Source organism: Notamacropus eugenii, chromosome Y (genome assembly GCF_028372415.1).
Source record: "Notamacropus eugenii isolate mMacEug1 chromosome Y, mMacEug1.pri_v2, whole genome shotgun sequence".
Classification (NCBI taxonomy): Eukaryota; Metazoa; Chordata; class Mammalia; order Diprotodontia; family Macropodidae; genus Notamacropus; species Notamacropus eugenii.
The window spans coordinates 1,098,637-1,115,113 of record NC_092880.1 but is presented as its reverse complement, the minus strand read 5'-3'; the positions used below and the strand labels follow the sequence as shown (position 1 = coordinate 1,115,113).

Here is a 16,477-nt window from a genome sequence, read left to right as displayed (position 1 = left end):
TGTGGATGCGGAAGGCTTTTTGCCTCAAGAGTCTATTGGAAATTTTTTAGGATCTTGCATTGCTGTGAAGGGCTAAGTCTACCAGAAAAATTCCTTGCACACTGTGGTTGTTACTGTGTACAGTGATCTCCTGGTTCTGCTTTCACTCAGCATCAGTTCATATAAGTCCTGCTAGGCCTCTCTGAAGTCTTCCTGTTCATCATTTCTTATAGCACAATAGTATTCCATTAGATTCATATTTCACAGCTTGGTCAATCATTCCCCAACTGATGGGCATCTCCTTGATTTCCAGTTCTTGGCCAACACCAAGGGAGCTACTATAAATATTTTTGTACAGGTGGGACCCTTTCCCATTTTTATGATCTCTTTGGGATACAGTCCTAGAAGCAATATTGATGGGTCAAAGGGTATGCACATTTTTGTAGCCCTTTGAGCATAGTTCCAAATTGCTCTCCAGAGTGGTTGGATCAGCTCACAGCTCCACCAATGAGTTAGTGTTCCAACTGTCCCACATTTTCTCCAACATTTGTCATCTTCCTGTTTTGTCATGTTAGCCAATCTGACAGGTGTGATGTGGTACCTCAGAGTTTTTGGATTGCATCTCTCTAATCAATAGTGATTTAGAACATTTTTTCATATGACTATAGACAGCTTTAATTTCTTCCTCTGAAAACTGTCCATATCCTTTGACCATTTATCAACTGGGGAATGACTTGTATTCTTGAACATTTGACTCAGTGCTCTATATATTTTAGAAATGAGGCCTTTATCACAGACACCAGTTGCAAAAATCCCCACTTTTCTGCTTCCCTCTGATTTTTTTATTTTGCATGACTTCTTAAGAGTCCTTCCAGATTCCTATATATTTTGCGTATTTGTGTCATCCTAATTGCAATGTGGTGTTTCATTAACTATCTGTTAAACATTTAGACTGTTACCAGTTTCATTTTTTTTTTTTTTGCAAAACTGTAGATCTTTGGATAGTTACAAAAAAATACTTTCAAGTTGTATATTGTCAACAAAAGAATGGGTCAAGAAGTACAATTGTTTTTAAGCTAGTACAGCATACTGCCCTTCAAAATTCTCTATTTTCAGTTTTCCACCAGCAATGAAGAAGTAAGTCTGACTAGTAATTTCATTGCTTTTATTTTGGGGGGCCTATTGGAAAATGTGAGATGATGACTCAAATTTGTTTCAATTTGCATCTTTATTAAAATTCTTAAATTCTTCAAAGATTACCATTTTTTTTCTTTTAAGAATTATTTGTTCAAAATCTGTGACCATTTATTTATCCATTAGAGGCTAGGAATTGCTTTTGAAAATTTTTACCAGTTCCTGATATAGTTAAGATGAAAGTTTTATCACAAATTTTACATACTTTCCCCAGTGGTACTTTCATGTTTTTCTTGTTAAAAAAATGCTCAAAATAATCCAACATTTATGATGTTGCTAATATTTCCTGTTTATTTCTTTTTTACATGTTTTATATTATTCAGTTGGAGATCATCAAGGTAGATATCTAGGAGATATAGGTCTAAATTCATTTCCCACCCATCATGAAAACAGCCTTCCCAAATAATCTGTGAAATAATGGATTTTTTCCCCTTATCCTAAAGTGTATTGGGTGGGGCACCTGGAATCTCTATTCTGTTCTATTTATTTGTTTTTGGACTTTATTTATAGTGCTGTTGAAAGACTACTTCTACAAGTTTTTTTTTTAATTATTGTAAGATAATTTTAATTATCATTCTGAGAAAAGTGCACAGTGCTATTGAGTTAGCATGCTTCAAATATCTGAGGTCAGAAATTATACTGTTACTCTGTCCTTTATTTAGTCTTTACTATATAGAGAGTATTGGAATGGAGATAAAAGAGAAGACAATCTAGGCCCCAAGAATCTAGTTGGAGAAATACAAATATATACAGAAGATTTCTGAAGTAATTTTCAACCTAGTTTGGAAGTAGGTATATAGATGAATTTAATGTTAGAGCTAGGTGGCTCAGTGCATACTCAGCTGTGTGTAGACATAACTGTGTGACCCTGGGCAAGTCACTTAATCTGTTGGCCTTAATCCACGGGAGAAGAAAATGGCAAAGCACTCCAGTATCTTTGCCAAGAAAACACCATGGACAATTTTGGTGTGCTACAGTCCACAAGTTACAAAGAGTCAGACAAGACTGAAAGGAGTGAACAGTGTGGATGATTTGACAAAGAGAAAGGAAATTCCACAAAGACAGGTGCAAAGGTAAGAATAATCTAGGCATATGCATGGTGTGGAATCACAGACTCTCAAACAAGATTTAGTTCAATCCTTACTCAAATTTTGACAGGCTTCTCAGCTTGGCTAGGGCAGTGAATCTAAGTCAAGATGGACCTTATAAGTTTCAGGGGCCGGTAGAATACTCCAATGGATAAGTCCAAGACACCACTGAAAATATGTTCTTCCTGTAAGCAAAGATCTTAAATTTCTTTTGCAATCACAAAAAATCAGAGTTGGAAGGCATCCCCGAAATCATACAGTCCAATCCACAGTTAAAGATGAAGCATTAAAAATAGCTTTTTAAGGAAAGCAGCGTTAATTTTTCCAAATTTAAAAAGAATATAAATATATAAGAAAATGACAAATGTTGGAGAGGTTAACAAGTTCATTAATGTACTATTGGTAGAACTTTTTCCAGATCAGTCATAATGGAAAGTATTTTGGAACTAAGTCCCAAAAGTTACTAAACTGTGCATCCTCTTTGATCCAGCAATATGACCACTAAGTCCATATACCAAAGAGATAAAAGAAATAAGGACCCAAATGTTCAAAAATACAACAATCCTTTTTGTGTTAAGAACTAAGGAAATATTCACCAACTGAGGAGTGGCTGAATAAATTATGGTATATGAGTACATAATGGAATTGCAATTGTGCTATAAGAAATATTAAAAGGATAATAAAAGAAATGATTGCAGAGAAACCTAGGAAGACTTCTACGAAATAATGCAAAGTTAAGTGACTAGAACCAGGAGAAAAAATTATATATTCACAACATTGTAAAGACAAGTCTGAAAGACTTAAAGCGCTCCTATCAACATAATGACTAAACCCACTTCCAGAGGACTTTATGATGAAACTGCTACCTAACTCCTGGCAGAAAGGTGATGGACTTAGGGTGCAGACTGAGACCTATTTATTGGACTTGACCAATGCAAGATCAGTTCTGCTTGACTATGCATAAAAGGTTTGCTTTTCTTTTTTTTCTGAAGGGGGAAAGTGGGAGGAAAGATAACTTTAATGGAAAAAAATTTTTTTTAATTTTCTTAAAGCATACTGTATTTAGCTTCAAGTCAATTACAATCCCATTTTAGCCCAATTCATATCATGCTATGTCTAGAGAGAGAAGCTGGTAAATATTTAATAAATGACTCTAAAAAACAAAAAAACTGTGCCTAAACTGTGTATGTGCATATGTTTGTATTCATACATACATATCATACCATGTACATGCATACACACGTATGTATACACACATGTCTTTTTGACCATTTTATATTGCAGTCATGGAATTACAAAGCTCAAGCATCATCTCCAGCCATGAAGAACTCACTACAACTCCAGGTAGTCAAGTCTGACTTTTAGACTACTCTAGTTGTCAAGACATTTTCCTTTCTGTTAAATAGAAATCTGCCATCCTTTAAGGCATCCCTAGTCCTGCCTTAGTTCTGCCCTCTGTGGTTTAACCACTATCTACTGGCATGCAGAGATAACTGAATCTTCATCAAGTAATACCTGTAGTAACAAGTTTTTTTTTTTAAATGTGAATTTCACTTCCATCTTTTCCAACAGTCTCCTGTACCAAAATTTCAAATTCAAAAATTTATGCAGGCATTTAAAAAAAACCATAGTAGTACCATTTGATGCTTACAGCTTAGCTTTTGTATCAATAAGAACTTCTCATGTTTAAAAATTACCCTGAAAAGAATTTGGAGATATTATCACTGAATACTACTTTGTACGAGCAATCTAAAGCTGTCAGGGAAAGCTGAGAGGCATGATGCATCAAACAAAATAGAGCAAACTCCCATGTCTTCAGCATCCAACCCCACCCCCACTAATTCTAGTAAGTCCTAGGAGTTTAGAATTATTTCACAGTACCAACAGTGGTGACAGACATTTATAATAATGCTCCTAGGCCATTCCATAATGTCTGGAAATACATCTTCTAAATCAAAGATTAAATGAAGCGTAAGCTCCAACTTTAAAGCTTTATTTCACAGTTCTCTCCTTAATCCATTCAATGCTCGGTTCTACATCAGACTACATCCCCACCCCAATACCCACCCACCCATGCTCTCACAGTTTTATACCTCTTAGAATCCTCAATGCACTTCAGATACCCTTATCATGTCCAATCTCTCATGCTAATTTGCACTAAAACTTATAGTGTACCTGTCTCATCCACTGGACTAGACTGTAGAGTCCGTTAAAGAGAGAAACTTTTATTTTTCAACATATCTTCTCACTGTCTAAAAAAGTGCTGTGCAAATCAAAATATTTAGCAAATGAATACCGAATTGAATGCTACCCTGGCCAAGATCCTTTAAATACAGTTCCCACTCCTATCCAGTCCTTGCCTGCTTCGCCACCCTGCTCCCAGCAGCCCGACTGCTGCCCAACATCACTTAGGGTAGCTGCCTGTCTGGCACAGGACTCAATTCAGATGTTACCTTCTGCAAGTGGTTCCAGTTTTCCTAGATGAGGGCACAACACCATGATTTTCTTCTTTCTGCTTTCTATGTACATTTTTATTTGCATGTTTTCTCCCATTGAACTGCTGGCTCCTTGAGGGGAAAGATTGTTGTTTTTGCCTTTCTGTGTATCCCCAGCACTTAGAATTGTTCTAGGCATTTCTTTTTTTTTTTTTTTATTTTGTAATGTTTAACAATCACTGCCATACAATTGTGATTTTATCCCCCCCACCTACCCCCCACTCCCCCCCTCCCTCCCCACGACTGCATACAATTCTGTATAGATTCCACATATACTTTCCTATTGAGTATATTTTCACTATAGTCATGCTATGTAGTCAGACTAAGATAAATGAAAGAAATCATATAACAAATCAGAACATGATACACAAACACATACACATACACAAACATAATCTGCTACAATATGTGAGTGACTTCCATATTTCTCTCTCTGAGTGTGGCAGGCATTTTGCCTTGAGATCCTCCATTGGGATTTTTTTTTTTTTTGGTAAGAAGTTCTTGTGTTATTACAAAAATCTAAGTCTACCAGAAAAAACTCTCACACACTGTGGTTGTTGCTGTGCATAAAGTTCTCCTGGTTCTGCTCCTTTCACTCAGCATCAGGTCATATAAGTCCTTCCAGGCCTCTCTGAAGTCTTCTTGTTCATCATTTCTTATGGCACAATAGTACTCCATTACATTCATATACCATAATTTATTCAGCCATTCCCCAATTGATGGACATCCCCTTGACTTCCAGTTTTTGGCAACTACATAGAGTGCTGCTATAAATATTTTTGTACATGTGTGACCCTTTCCCATTTTTATGATCTCTTGGGGATATAGTCCTAGTAGCAATATTGCTGGGTCAAAGGGTATGCACATTTTTGTAGCCCTTTGGGCATAGTTCCAAATTGCTCTCCAGAATGGTTGGATGCGCTCGCAGCTCCACCAACAATGAATTAGTGTTCCAACTTTCCCACATCCTTTCCAGCATTTATCATTTTCTTGTTCTGTCGTGTTTGCCAATCTTATAGGTGTGATGTGGTACCTCAGAGTTGTTTTGATTTGAATCTCTCAAACCAACAGTGATTTAGAGCATTTTTTCATACGATTATAGATAGCCTTAACCTCTTCCTCTGAAAATTGCCTGTTCATATCCTTTGACCATTTATCAATTGGGGAACGACGTTCTAGGCATTTCTAATAAATGCTTGTTGACCTGTAATTGACTTTCTTCTGGTTTCAAAACATGAGTTGATACTTCCTGCTTGGAACAACTCCTTTATTTACTCTCTTGATCCCATCCTGGGGCAGCTAGGTGGTGCAATGGATAGAGTACCAATGCAGGAGTGAGGAGGATCGGAGTTCAAATCTCACCTCAGACACTTGACACTCACTAGCTCTGTGACCTTGGGCAAGTCACTTAACCCCAATTGCCTCATCCTGGGTCATCTCCAATCATCCTGATGAATATCTAGTCACTAGATTCAGATGGCTCTGGAGGGGCAGTGAAGCTGGTGATGTGCACAGCCCTCCCTCACGCAAAACAAAGTCAAGTGCAAGTCATGTCATCATTTCTCTGATGACATGGTCTTCTTCAGTAACAAAGGACGAACACATACACACACAACTGCCACTTTTAGCACCACAGCAAGTGATCACCAACAGTGAGCCCAGCATGGGGCAGCACCACTGAGTGGTACAAGCTGCAACACTTTGATTCCAGTCCAAGTTGGACTCAACAGCATTGTCACACACACCAGGTTGGGCAGCCACGGGGGTTGAGTAGGCCCAGTCTGAGCAAGAGTTGGAGCAGACATTCTAGGGAAATGATCCAGATGTACAGCTATCTGGTTCACTACCAGTCTTCAATACAAACAGAAATGGACTCCAGTTTATTTTATTTCCTTATCTTAACTTGCACAAACACATTAGTCACCTAAATTGGTGCAATAAAATTTCAAATTTAAATTAGCTTTCCAGTCAGCAAATAATCTGCAGTTCGAAGAATTCACAAACTAAGCAACAATAGTTGTGAAGGTAAATCTGCTTCCAAAAAAAAACAAATCACAATCTATTTGCTTTGGAGGTGCCCCTATGCAAAATCTTAAAAATGGATCACCTTCATTTGCATGGAAGAGCAGAAATTCATGTTAATATCAGTTTTATGTAATTGTGACTGATGTCCCCAACTTTTAAAACATTAAATTCAAGCATGTACCAATGGTTTAACTACATCTAGTAAATATTTTGACAGCCTAAAAAAACCAAAAGATTCTTTAAGAACATGCTTTCATTTGTGTAATTCCTGAATTTTTTTTAAAAACTGGACCTGGTTGTTGAAACCAAGACACCACCTGGGGCCATATGTCCAGATTAAGATAACATAATGAGTTACATCTGAATTATGTTCAACTTGGTAGAAACAGATTTTCCCAATTCTAATCCTAATTTGAAGTGTGAAAAAGGTCTGGGGTAAGCTATCATTCATCCAAAGGGGCATTGCTACATTGTACTTGAGGCCCTTAAAAAGACCTGCCTGGTATGGTCCTGGTGGCAAAGGAGTATAGAAAGAATTATGATGGCCCCAACAATACCATTTTTAGGGCTGTATCCCAAAGGGATCATACAAATGGAAAAAGGACCCACATGTACAAAAACATTTACAGCAACTTCTTGTGGTGGCAAAGAATTGGAAATTGACGGGATTGCCATCAATTGGGGAACAGCTGAACAAGTTGTGGTATATGAAAGTAATGGAATACTATTGTGCTATAAAATAATGAGCACGGGAACTTCAGGAAAACCTGGACTTAAATGAACTGATGCTAAGTGAAGGGAGCAGAACCAGGAGAATATGCTATGTACAGTTACAGTCATATTGTATTTTGACTAACTTTGATAGACTTGGCTAGTCTCAGCAATGCAAGGTTCTAAGACAACTCCAAAAGGCTCATGATGGTAAAGGCTATCCACATCCAGAGATGGAATTAGAGTCTGAATGCATAGTATTTGTTCTCTGTTTTGTTTCTTCTTTCTCGTGGCTCATTCCATTCATTCTAATTCTTCTTTACCACATGACTAATGTGAAAATGTTTAATATGAATGTATATATAACTTATATCAGATTGCATGCCATCTTGGGGGAGAGGGGAAAATTTAAAACTCAAAAGCTTGTGGAACTGAATGTTGTAAACTACAAATAAATTTTAAAAATTTATAAAAGAACTATGATGGGCTCTAAAAAACATAAAGCCACCCTTTCTTTTGTATTTGTCTATGCAATATAAAAAGATCTCTAAATAACAAATGAAAACTATCAGGTTTTTCCTAGGAGATTTTTCCTAAGATTCTTGGAAGTAAGGACAGATAAAACTTCAAAGAATCAGAAACCTGAACTTATTTGCAAATCAAAAACAATCATTTTCATGAATCATCACCACATTTCACCAACAGTATACAACTTAAATAATATTTATTAAATTTACTATTTACACAATTTTTTCAAAAAATTTCACACTCCCAAAGTAGATAAGGAAATTACTTAACAAAAAGAAAGTCAATCTTCAAAATAACTAGTGATTCTTAACAGATGCAAACAGTAAAGGATCTATAGTTTCAATATAACCCAGTATGAGTGTTTATGACTTACTCTCAAATGATCTGACTTGGCACATAAGTTTTGGGAACCAACTAAAGCACAAAGAGGTTCAATGATTCATCCGGGGTCAAACGAGCTGTAAGTGTCCCATGTAGTATCTGACCTGCACTCTATCCACTATACCTGGCTGCCTCTATAAATAATACAAATGAAAACTAATAAAAATGCAAAAATGGAAAAAATAGTAATAAAAATGTTTTTTCCCAAAGGAAGAGAATAAAAAAATTCTTCCAAAAAGTAAATTGCATGAGATTTAACTAATATGGATTAGAAGTCATCCCAGAAAAAAAACGTACAAAAATAAAATTTTAAATAAAGTTCACAAGTCGTGTGAACATTCTTTAAGAGTTTCATACACAAGGTTCATACATGGTTCCATTTTTAGTACATCACATTTAGAGAAAATAAGTTAACACAATCATCTGAATTGGCTGCCTACACACTGGACAAGGCTTATTTCTCTTTTTCAGCTTCTTAGCACATGTAAAACATGCCATAAGATGTCCTGTCCTTCCATGAACAATGCATCCATTTTTAGGTCGGCTCTGACAGATGACACAGGGCTCTACTGTACTAGGGGGAAGAATGGATTCCACACTTGCTTCTTTGTCTTGCACTTCTTCTCTCTCAAATTCTCCAGCATCTTCCTGACTACTACAGATGATACTTTTAGATGTCGATGGCTGAGAATAATCCTCACTTTCTTGGGAGTCTGACGTCTGTACTATTTTTTCATCACTTTCCTCAACACATGAATCTTGACAGTCATTCATTTTATTTTTCTTACAATCTGGAACATCAAAGCCCTCTTCCTCCCCTTGTGTGGGGCGTTCTAGTCTGCCTTTATCTGACACGTCACCTTTCCCCTCAGAAAGCCAATTCTCTCGCAAAGCCCAGCATCTATGGCAATGTGGTGGAAGTGGAGGGTTCATTTTATCACAGGAAGTACACTTCCAATAGTCCTGCAATGAAAAAAGAAGTAGAACTAGTTTCAATAGTTCTTAAATAACCAGAAATAACAATGCTAGTCATGCCAATTTATTCAGTTTGTTTGTAAAAATCAGGTTTTGCAATAAAAAGATTTGGTAGCTTATTTTGTAAAACATTTCAAATTCTACCCCATCTTTAACTCTTAGCAACTTCTCCTGAAACCTGAAATTGTGGATAAGTGGTCTTTTCACCTTTTGGAGATTCTGACGTGAGGCATTCTATTTCTCTTAGTGGTAGACCTTTTTTCAATAGGAATCCATCCTTATCCGTAACTGTCAGGAACCATCTGCTACCATGTCTATTTTGATTGGGTAGTATTCAGAAGAATCTGTTTTATCTATTGCCCCCCCTCCCCCTTTTTGTAAAATAGAGATTAATGCAATTTATAGGAAACTAGCCAACTTACATTTGTAGCCAGTTCCCACCTTACAAATGATTTTGGTTATTTTACAAATCAGGTTTTTTTGAAAGTGAAAATGAATGTCTTCATAGAAATATTGCTAGAAACAGAAGTTAGGTTCCCAGGCCAAACTCAGAAAAGTCTACTTTATAATACAGCCTAATTAATAATACTAGATATTGAGAACACTGAACAATGGAGAGGTGGAAAAGGCTGAGAGGATGGCTGGAATTATGAATGAAAATCATCTAATGGATCCCCCTCTAGTTCTCTTGCCCTGTGGAGAAGGTTAACCCTAGATGAAACCTGTCTTTGACATCTTCATTACCATTGTACTTTCTCTCATTTCTCCCTCTATGTATCCTAATGTGATTCCCCCTTAGCATTTCCTTATATTATCCTCAACTCATATGTGCCCGCCAATGTTCTTCATGTCCCCAAATTACCTATAATCCTTTCACTCTAAACAAAAGTCTTCTTTCAAATATCAAGCTGTGTTAGGAAGAAAACCTAAATTAAAAGAAATTAATTCTGAGCCTCAGCAAACCTCCCAGGAGTGATAGCTCCATTTTTTTTCAAAAGGCTTGCAAATTCAAACGAATCCCTGGTAGTCATTTCAGGGACAAAGTGAAACGAAAATATTTAGTAAGCATACGTTTGGAAGAGAAAATATTTTGGAATGGGTACAGAGGTTACTAAACAGTCTGTTATCTTTAAGTTTGTCAACTGCTTAGCTCTAGAGAGCTAAACTAGAGAAAGAAGCCATAGTAATTCAGCAGTCTCTCTTCTTAACACTAAGCTTAACTTTTACTTGTTTCTTATGCCTCGAAGATCTATGATTTCACTCATGTGAGCATATTCTCACTGTATTGACGTACATATGCTGCACCTTAGCACAGGGTTTCCAACTTATCACTTCTGGTGATAAACTTCTCTGATCTTGAGAGATCTTGGGTTGATCTTGAGAGAACAGACTAATAGTGCTTCACTTGGCCTAGACTTCTCACCTTGGTAGGAATTTACTAAATTTGCTAAAAAGTCTGAGTCTCACTGGAATAACTTGAAAATTCAGGATTACCTGAATTATATAACAAGACATTAAGCTAGGATTTTAGTGAAGGTCCCTCACTACCATCTTATGAGAAACAATACAGAAAACAAGTTTCAGTAAAACGCTTTGTCTGCAGGTTTGGTGTTTGTTGAGATGGGGTCAAAGAGAGAAGCAAGAGAGAAACAAAAAGCAACCTTCCCTCCTGACTCTTTTGTTTCTGCTAATAATACCAAACTCTCAAAGGAGTGGAACCACCTCTGACTCCCCCCATTTCCTTCTACCCCCAAATTCAGTCATTATAGTCTCCTCATACTTCCTCTGAAACACAACATCCAAAAATTCTTCCCATTCTTATTGCCATTCAGGATCTTTATTATCTAGAGTAATGAAATGATTTAAACGAGCTTTCCACCAATCCATCCTGCACATTAGAGCCAGTGTTTCTCATGTCATTTCCCTATTCAAAAGCATCCAATGGTTTTCACTACCTACAACATAAAAGTCCAGACTCCTCAGCCCACCATTCCAAGGCCTCCACAACAGACAATATTTAAGAAGTGAAGTATTAACAGTGAACACAGCATTGTGCAAGATCCTGAGGAAGGTATGAAGTTGAGAGAAAACATAGCCCTCACAGAGCTATTCTAGTAGAGGCATAAGACATACATACTACTAGAATGCAAAAAAGTACATAAAACACTTGTGTATTAAGGAAAGATTTCATAACCAAATGCTATGTAAAATTTGAGGGGAGAAAGTCATTGAGGGGAAATTAGAAAAATCTTTATGAATGATGAGCATTCTAAACTGAATTGGAAAGGATAGGTAGAAAGTCAAAAGTGAGGAGGAAGGGAAGGGAAGAGAATAAGCATTTATACAGCACCTACAATACGCCAGGGGCTGTGCTAAGCACTTTACAAATATTCTCTCATTTGATCTTCACAACAACTCTGCAAGGTAGGTGCTATTTGTTATCCCTATTTTAGAGTAGGGGAAGACTGAGGAAAGCAAAGATTAGGTGATTTACCCAGGGTCACAAACCTAATAAGTGTTTGAGAATGGATTTGAACTCAGTTCCTCCTGACTCTAGTAAACCCTCTATTCACTGAGTCACTTAGCTAGATAGACATGCTAGGTAGAGAAAATGGCTTGAACAAAGGCAATGAGGTACAAGACACGTTCAAGAGATACCAAATAATCCAGTTTAGCAGGAGCATTGAGTCCATGAAGGGAAACAGTATGAGGTACAGGTAGAAAAGTAGGGTGATCAGCATATAGATTCATATTCAGCACTTTTTGTGATGGTAAAGCAGAGTGTCCATCAAACGGACAATGACTAAATTGCAGTACATGAATGTAATAGTACAGTGTTACACAATAAGAAATAGTAACTATGAGAATAACTTAGGAACAACTGCATAAAATGATACAAACAGATAAGTAGAACCATACATACAACTACAACAATGTAAATTAAAAGAAAAAAAAAAACCTGAACCCTGAGTCACTAACAAACCAATAAGGCTCAGTCTGAAGAGAAGCTGGAGATAACGGCAGAATGATGCAAACAATGTCAAATGCAGTTATAACTGATGGGTGAAAGCAAAATTCTTGACCAGTCAGGCTTAAAGACCAGAGCAGAGGCATCAAACACAGCGTTCACTGATGCACCACAACGCTTCCAAGCACTTCCTGGAACCAGAATAAAATGTGCCTGGGAAATGTTACAAAATAAATAAATACAATAAAACAGAGGTAACATAAGTCAATAAGTAGCCCACAGGGATCTTGATGTAGAAATCGGTGGCCCCTATATTTAGTCTGACACCAATGGACTTTAAAGCACATCATCTCACAAAACCAAGCATGCCCAGTGTCTACAATGCTATCTTATAATATTAAAATGGAAGTCATAAAAGAATGTTAGAAAATAGTTTTCACTAAGTTCTTTTAAAATCATAACGGTATATGTTACTGTTTCTGTTAGGATGAGATAAAACTATTGCTAGATCTACTATGTGACTATGTACTTCAAAATTTTTATATACAGTATGTTATATGAAACAGCTTACTCAACTTGACCTCAACTATATCAATATTATGAAGTCATTTTAATTTTCTAGTTTTTGTCTTCCAACATTACAATGAAATTTAAAGTTTTCTTTTCAAGTCACACAGTATTATGGTGTTCTTACAATTCTCAAATACCTTTGATCTCAATGATTTGGACATTCCCTCTAACAGAAATGCACATCACAACTCATCCAGGCCTTGCACCACATCCTTCCCTAAGTTCACCATGGGGGGACAATCTTCCTCAGAAGTTGTTTGGCACAAGGATATTGAGTGCTGTGTCATCCCCCTGCCATCCTCTGTCCTCAAAATGTAGCAACCAGGCCACCTTTTTTAACCTTTTTTCTTATTCTACATACAAAGAGAGTATTTAAAGTCAGGTAAACACAGATATCCCTATGGTGTATACCTGATTTTATAATCTTTTCTCTTCTTTAGCATATGAAAATACACTTTACTACTAATCTATTCTTAGAAGGAAAGTATAACTAGCAATATTAACCAAATAAGAAGCTAAAACAATAGTTTAACAAAATCTTTCTCAACATCAGTTAATTAATGAACAGGAAATCCTAAGTGTGTGGCATAAATGTGAGCATTTAACAAAAAAATATTAATCACATTCCAATAAACAACATATATGTAGCAACAGATGACTGCCTTAAGTCATTAATGTATATTGTAATGTTAAAAATAAAGTAAATTCCACAAATTTTTTTACTTCTTACAAAGTGGATATACTTTTCTAACCCTACTCTAAATTCACATCTCACTGTCATTTGCTTTTGTATCGCAGGAAATCAGAATTTTATACTTACAGCTAAGGATATTTCAGGATCTTCATCAAACGAGTCAGTGTCACTATCCTCTGCCTGATATAAGGTTACCTGGGATATCTAAAACAAGGCCCAACAACTCCATTAATACCAATCTATTACTTCATTTTATCTAAACAAGTTCCCTAGATTTACTAGAAGTGGAGTTTCGAAAATGAAGAGCTGACCCACAAGCAAACAGAAGCACAGCACTGGAGCTGAGCAGAGCCCAGACAGGCTCCGCAACTTGCCAAGGGCAAGTAACTTCACCTTTCTAAACTTCTATCTACAAAATGAGAATGATACTGCTTGTGTTAGCTACCTCTCAGAATTACAAGGTAAACAGACTTTTCTTTCATGCATGAAGGGTGATGAAGACAAAGATAAAGAAATTTCTGGAATTTTAAATGAACCAATACATTCAAAAATCGGGATTAACATTTCAATTTGCTGTACAGAATGCACTAAAAACAACGAAAACACTTCACTTATTTCTTAAGCAGGTATGTTAAAAAAAAAAACCCACTTCATCATCTTCATCTGTGAGTTCTTGTCCTTCTTCAGTGTGGCTATAATCTTCTGAATCAATAGACTCAACTTCAAACTCAACACTGAATTGGTCTGAAACTGAATCATCTGAATTTTCACTTAATACACCAGTATCAATATCCTAAACAAAAGAAAAGGAATTTTAACTCAAGCAAAAAAAACCGATCCACAATTTCCTAACTGCTCTCCCTTACTTGTCCAATTCCACCCCCACATTAAAATCCAATCAGCACATCAAACTAATTCTTCCAAAAAAACTTTGTCATTTCCTTACACAAAATTGGACAAAACCTAGACTCCTTATCCTGACATTCCAGGCCTTCAAAAACGCTAATATTTAAAGCTCTTCTTACACTTGATAACCTCAAAATGAACCATCCTCTCCAGGCAGACTGTCCCTACCTCCAAGCCTTTGCTTTAACCTTTCCTCCTATTTGAAATGTTTCCTTCTTCTCCTCCCCAACCACATCCCACTCCTCCACAGTCCTTGAGGGTCAGCTCAAGTTCCATATTCCTGGAAAACCTTCCCAATCACACATCTGAAAATTATTTGTCTCCTTTGAATTACTGAATTACAGATGTACTATCTAATTGTCCCAAAAGATTATGTATTTGAGGACAAAGACTGTCCTCTATACTTTCTTGCCTCCCCCACAGAACTAGCACATGACTTGTGCACACTTGGGTCTTTAATCTGTTGACTTAGAAACATAAACTTTATACAGTTTAATAAATAGGATTACAGGTTGAATTTGGAGAGGTAAAAGAATGGTCCAATTCACATAATTCTAGCACTTACCAGAGGGCTTGCCCAGAAAATACAAATAACTGGCTATGTAAAATAGTCTAAATTTGAGACTATTTATAAAAAATCCTGCTAAAGGTTCTCAATTTTGAGACAATTGCCTTTCCCAGCTATCTCTGAACATTTCAGAAATCAGGAGAAACTAATGTTCATCAGTATTATGTGCCTTATACAAGGTACAGCTTAAAGATGAGTTTTTGGACTCTGAGCCAAAGAGCTATTAAATTTGTTAACCAAGGCAGGTGTGACAAAGACCCTTACTGTGGAATGAGATCTAGTCACATAGCTGAGTGTGAAGAATTGGAAGTCAGAAAAACTGAGTTTGAATCTTAGGTCAGTCATTAACAACCGAGTGACTGTAGGCCAATCACTTAACTGCTTAGGTTTCAGTCTCCTCATCTGGATTATGAGGTCTACTAAAATATTTCTAAGGTCCCTTCGTGCTTCTCAATTCTATCAACTATGAAAAATGCAAGTAACATCTTCTTGAAGAAATCAATGGAAACTATATGACACTCATTAACCACCACAGCTTCCACGGATTTTGAATCTTTGCACAGAAAATGCAAGGATCACACTTAAAGAAAATACTTTAATGAGATGATCAGCCAGTCCCTAGCGGATGCTGCCATATCCCAGAGAAGGCAGAGGTGGAATGGGTAATTGTTTTCAGCATACCACTTCTTTAATCAATCATCCAGATGTGGCCGGAGACACTCTAGAAGCTTGATTATAATTACATGGCCATATGCTATTAGAAGTCCACATTCTTCATTTGTAACACAGTCTGATTATGGCACCAGTAGCTATAATTCAATAATATAGCACTGGCACTTATGAAAATAGTACCAAGTTTGTACAGCTCCAGTCCTAAGTGCAGCAGGTGAGGACAGCCAGTTCAGTAGCCAGCATGACTGATGTCACATTTCCCTAGCTTGGGGGAGAATTCCAACCAATGAATTTACCAACCCTCCCTCAAAGAAAGCCTTTCCTTCTTTTCTCTTCTCCCCTCCCCTGCCCTTTTGAATCACTATGATTTGTCTGTTATACAGATGAGTTAGAATTCACTTCTAATTTTTCCCTGACAAAAATGATTCCAGCCAGGTTACAAATTTTGAGTGTGTAGCCATATAAAGAGAGTTTGAGGAAATAATCTTTTTAAACTTCTTGCATACTGAGAGAATTTTAGCCCTTAGTTAAGAGAATAAAATATTTTAGGCAATTTAATCTTAGCCCCTTTTCTACACTACAAATTTTGGAAGTAGAAATGAAGGTTTAAATGCATAACAAGGAAAGAATGCTGCTATGCTCTAATCTCATTATTTTACTGGAGGGTAAAGGTGAAGATGGGCAGCAAAACATTTGCTATTATTCCCTAAGTTCTTTAAGAAA

The 16,477-nt window shown here is 36.7% G+C and overlaps 1 protein-coding gene and 1 pseudogene across 3 annotated transcripts in view; both read right to left on the bottom strand.

Annotated features, from left to right (window-relative positions):
- LOC140516683 (carboxypeptidase M-like) overlaps positions 1-16,477 on the bottom strand; it is a 101,691-nt pseudogene that overhangs the window by 43,410 nt on the left and 41,804 nt on the right.
- The window catches only part of LOC140516607 (E3 ubiquitin-protein ligase Mdm2-like), a 29,058-nt gene continuing 20,780 nt past the window's right edge, over positions 8,200-16,477 (bottom strand). For 2 of the 3 annotated variants that reach the window (XM_072627613.1, XM_072627614.1), the window contains 3 exons: positions 14,258-14,401; positions 13,735-13,812; positions 8,200-9,364 (listed from right to left, as the gene is read on the bottom strand). In XM_072627613.1, coding sequence (XP_072483714.1) covers positions 8,798-9,364; positions 13,735-13,812; positions 14,258-14,401 — 789 coding nt within the window. In that variant the 3' untranslated portion in view covers positions 8,200-8,797. The remainder of the gene's footprint in view (positions 9,365-13,734; positions 13,813-14,257; positions 14,402-16,477) is intronic. The other variant, XM_072627615.1, reaches the window with a different exon arrangement.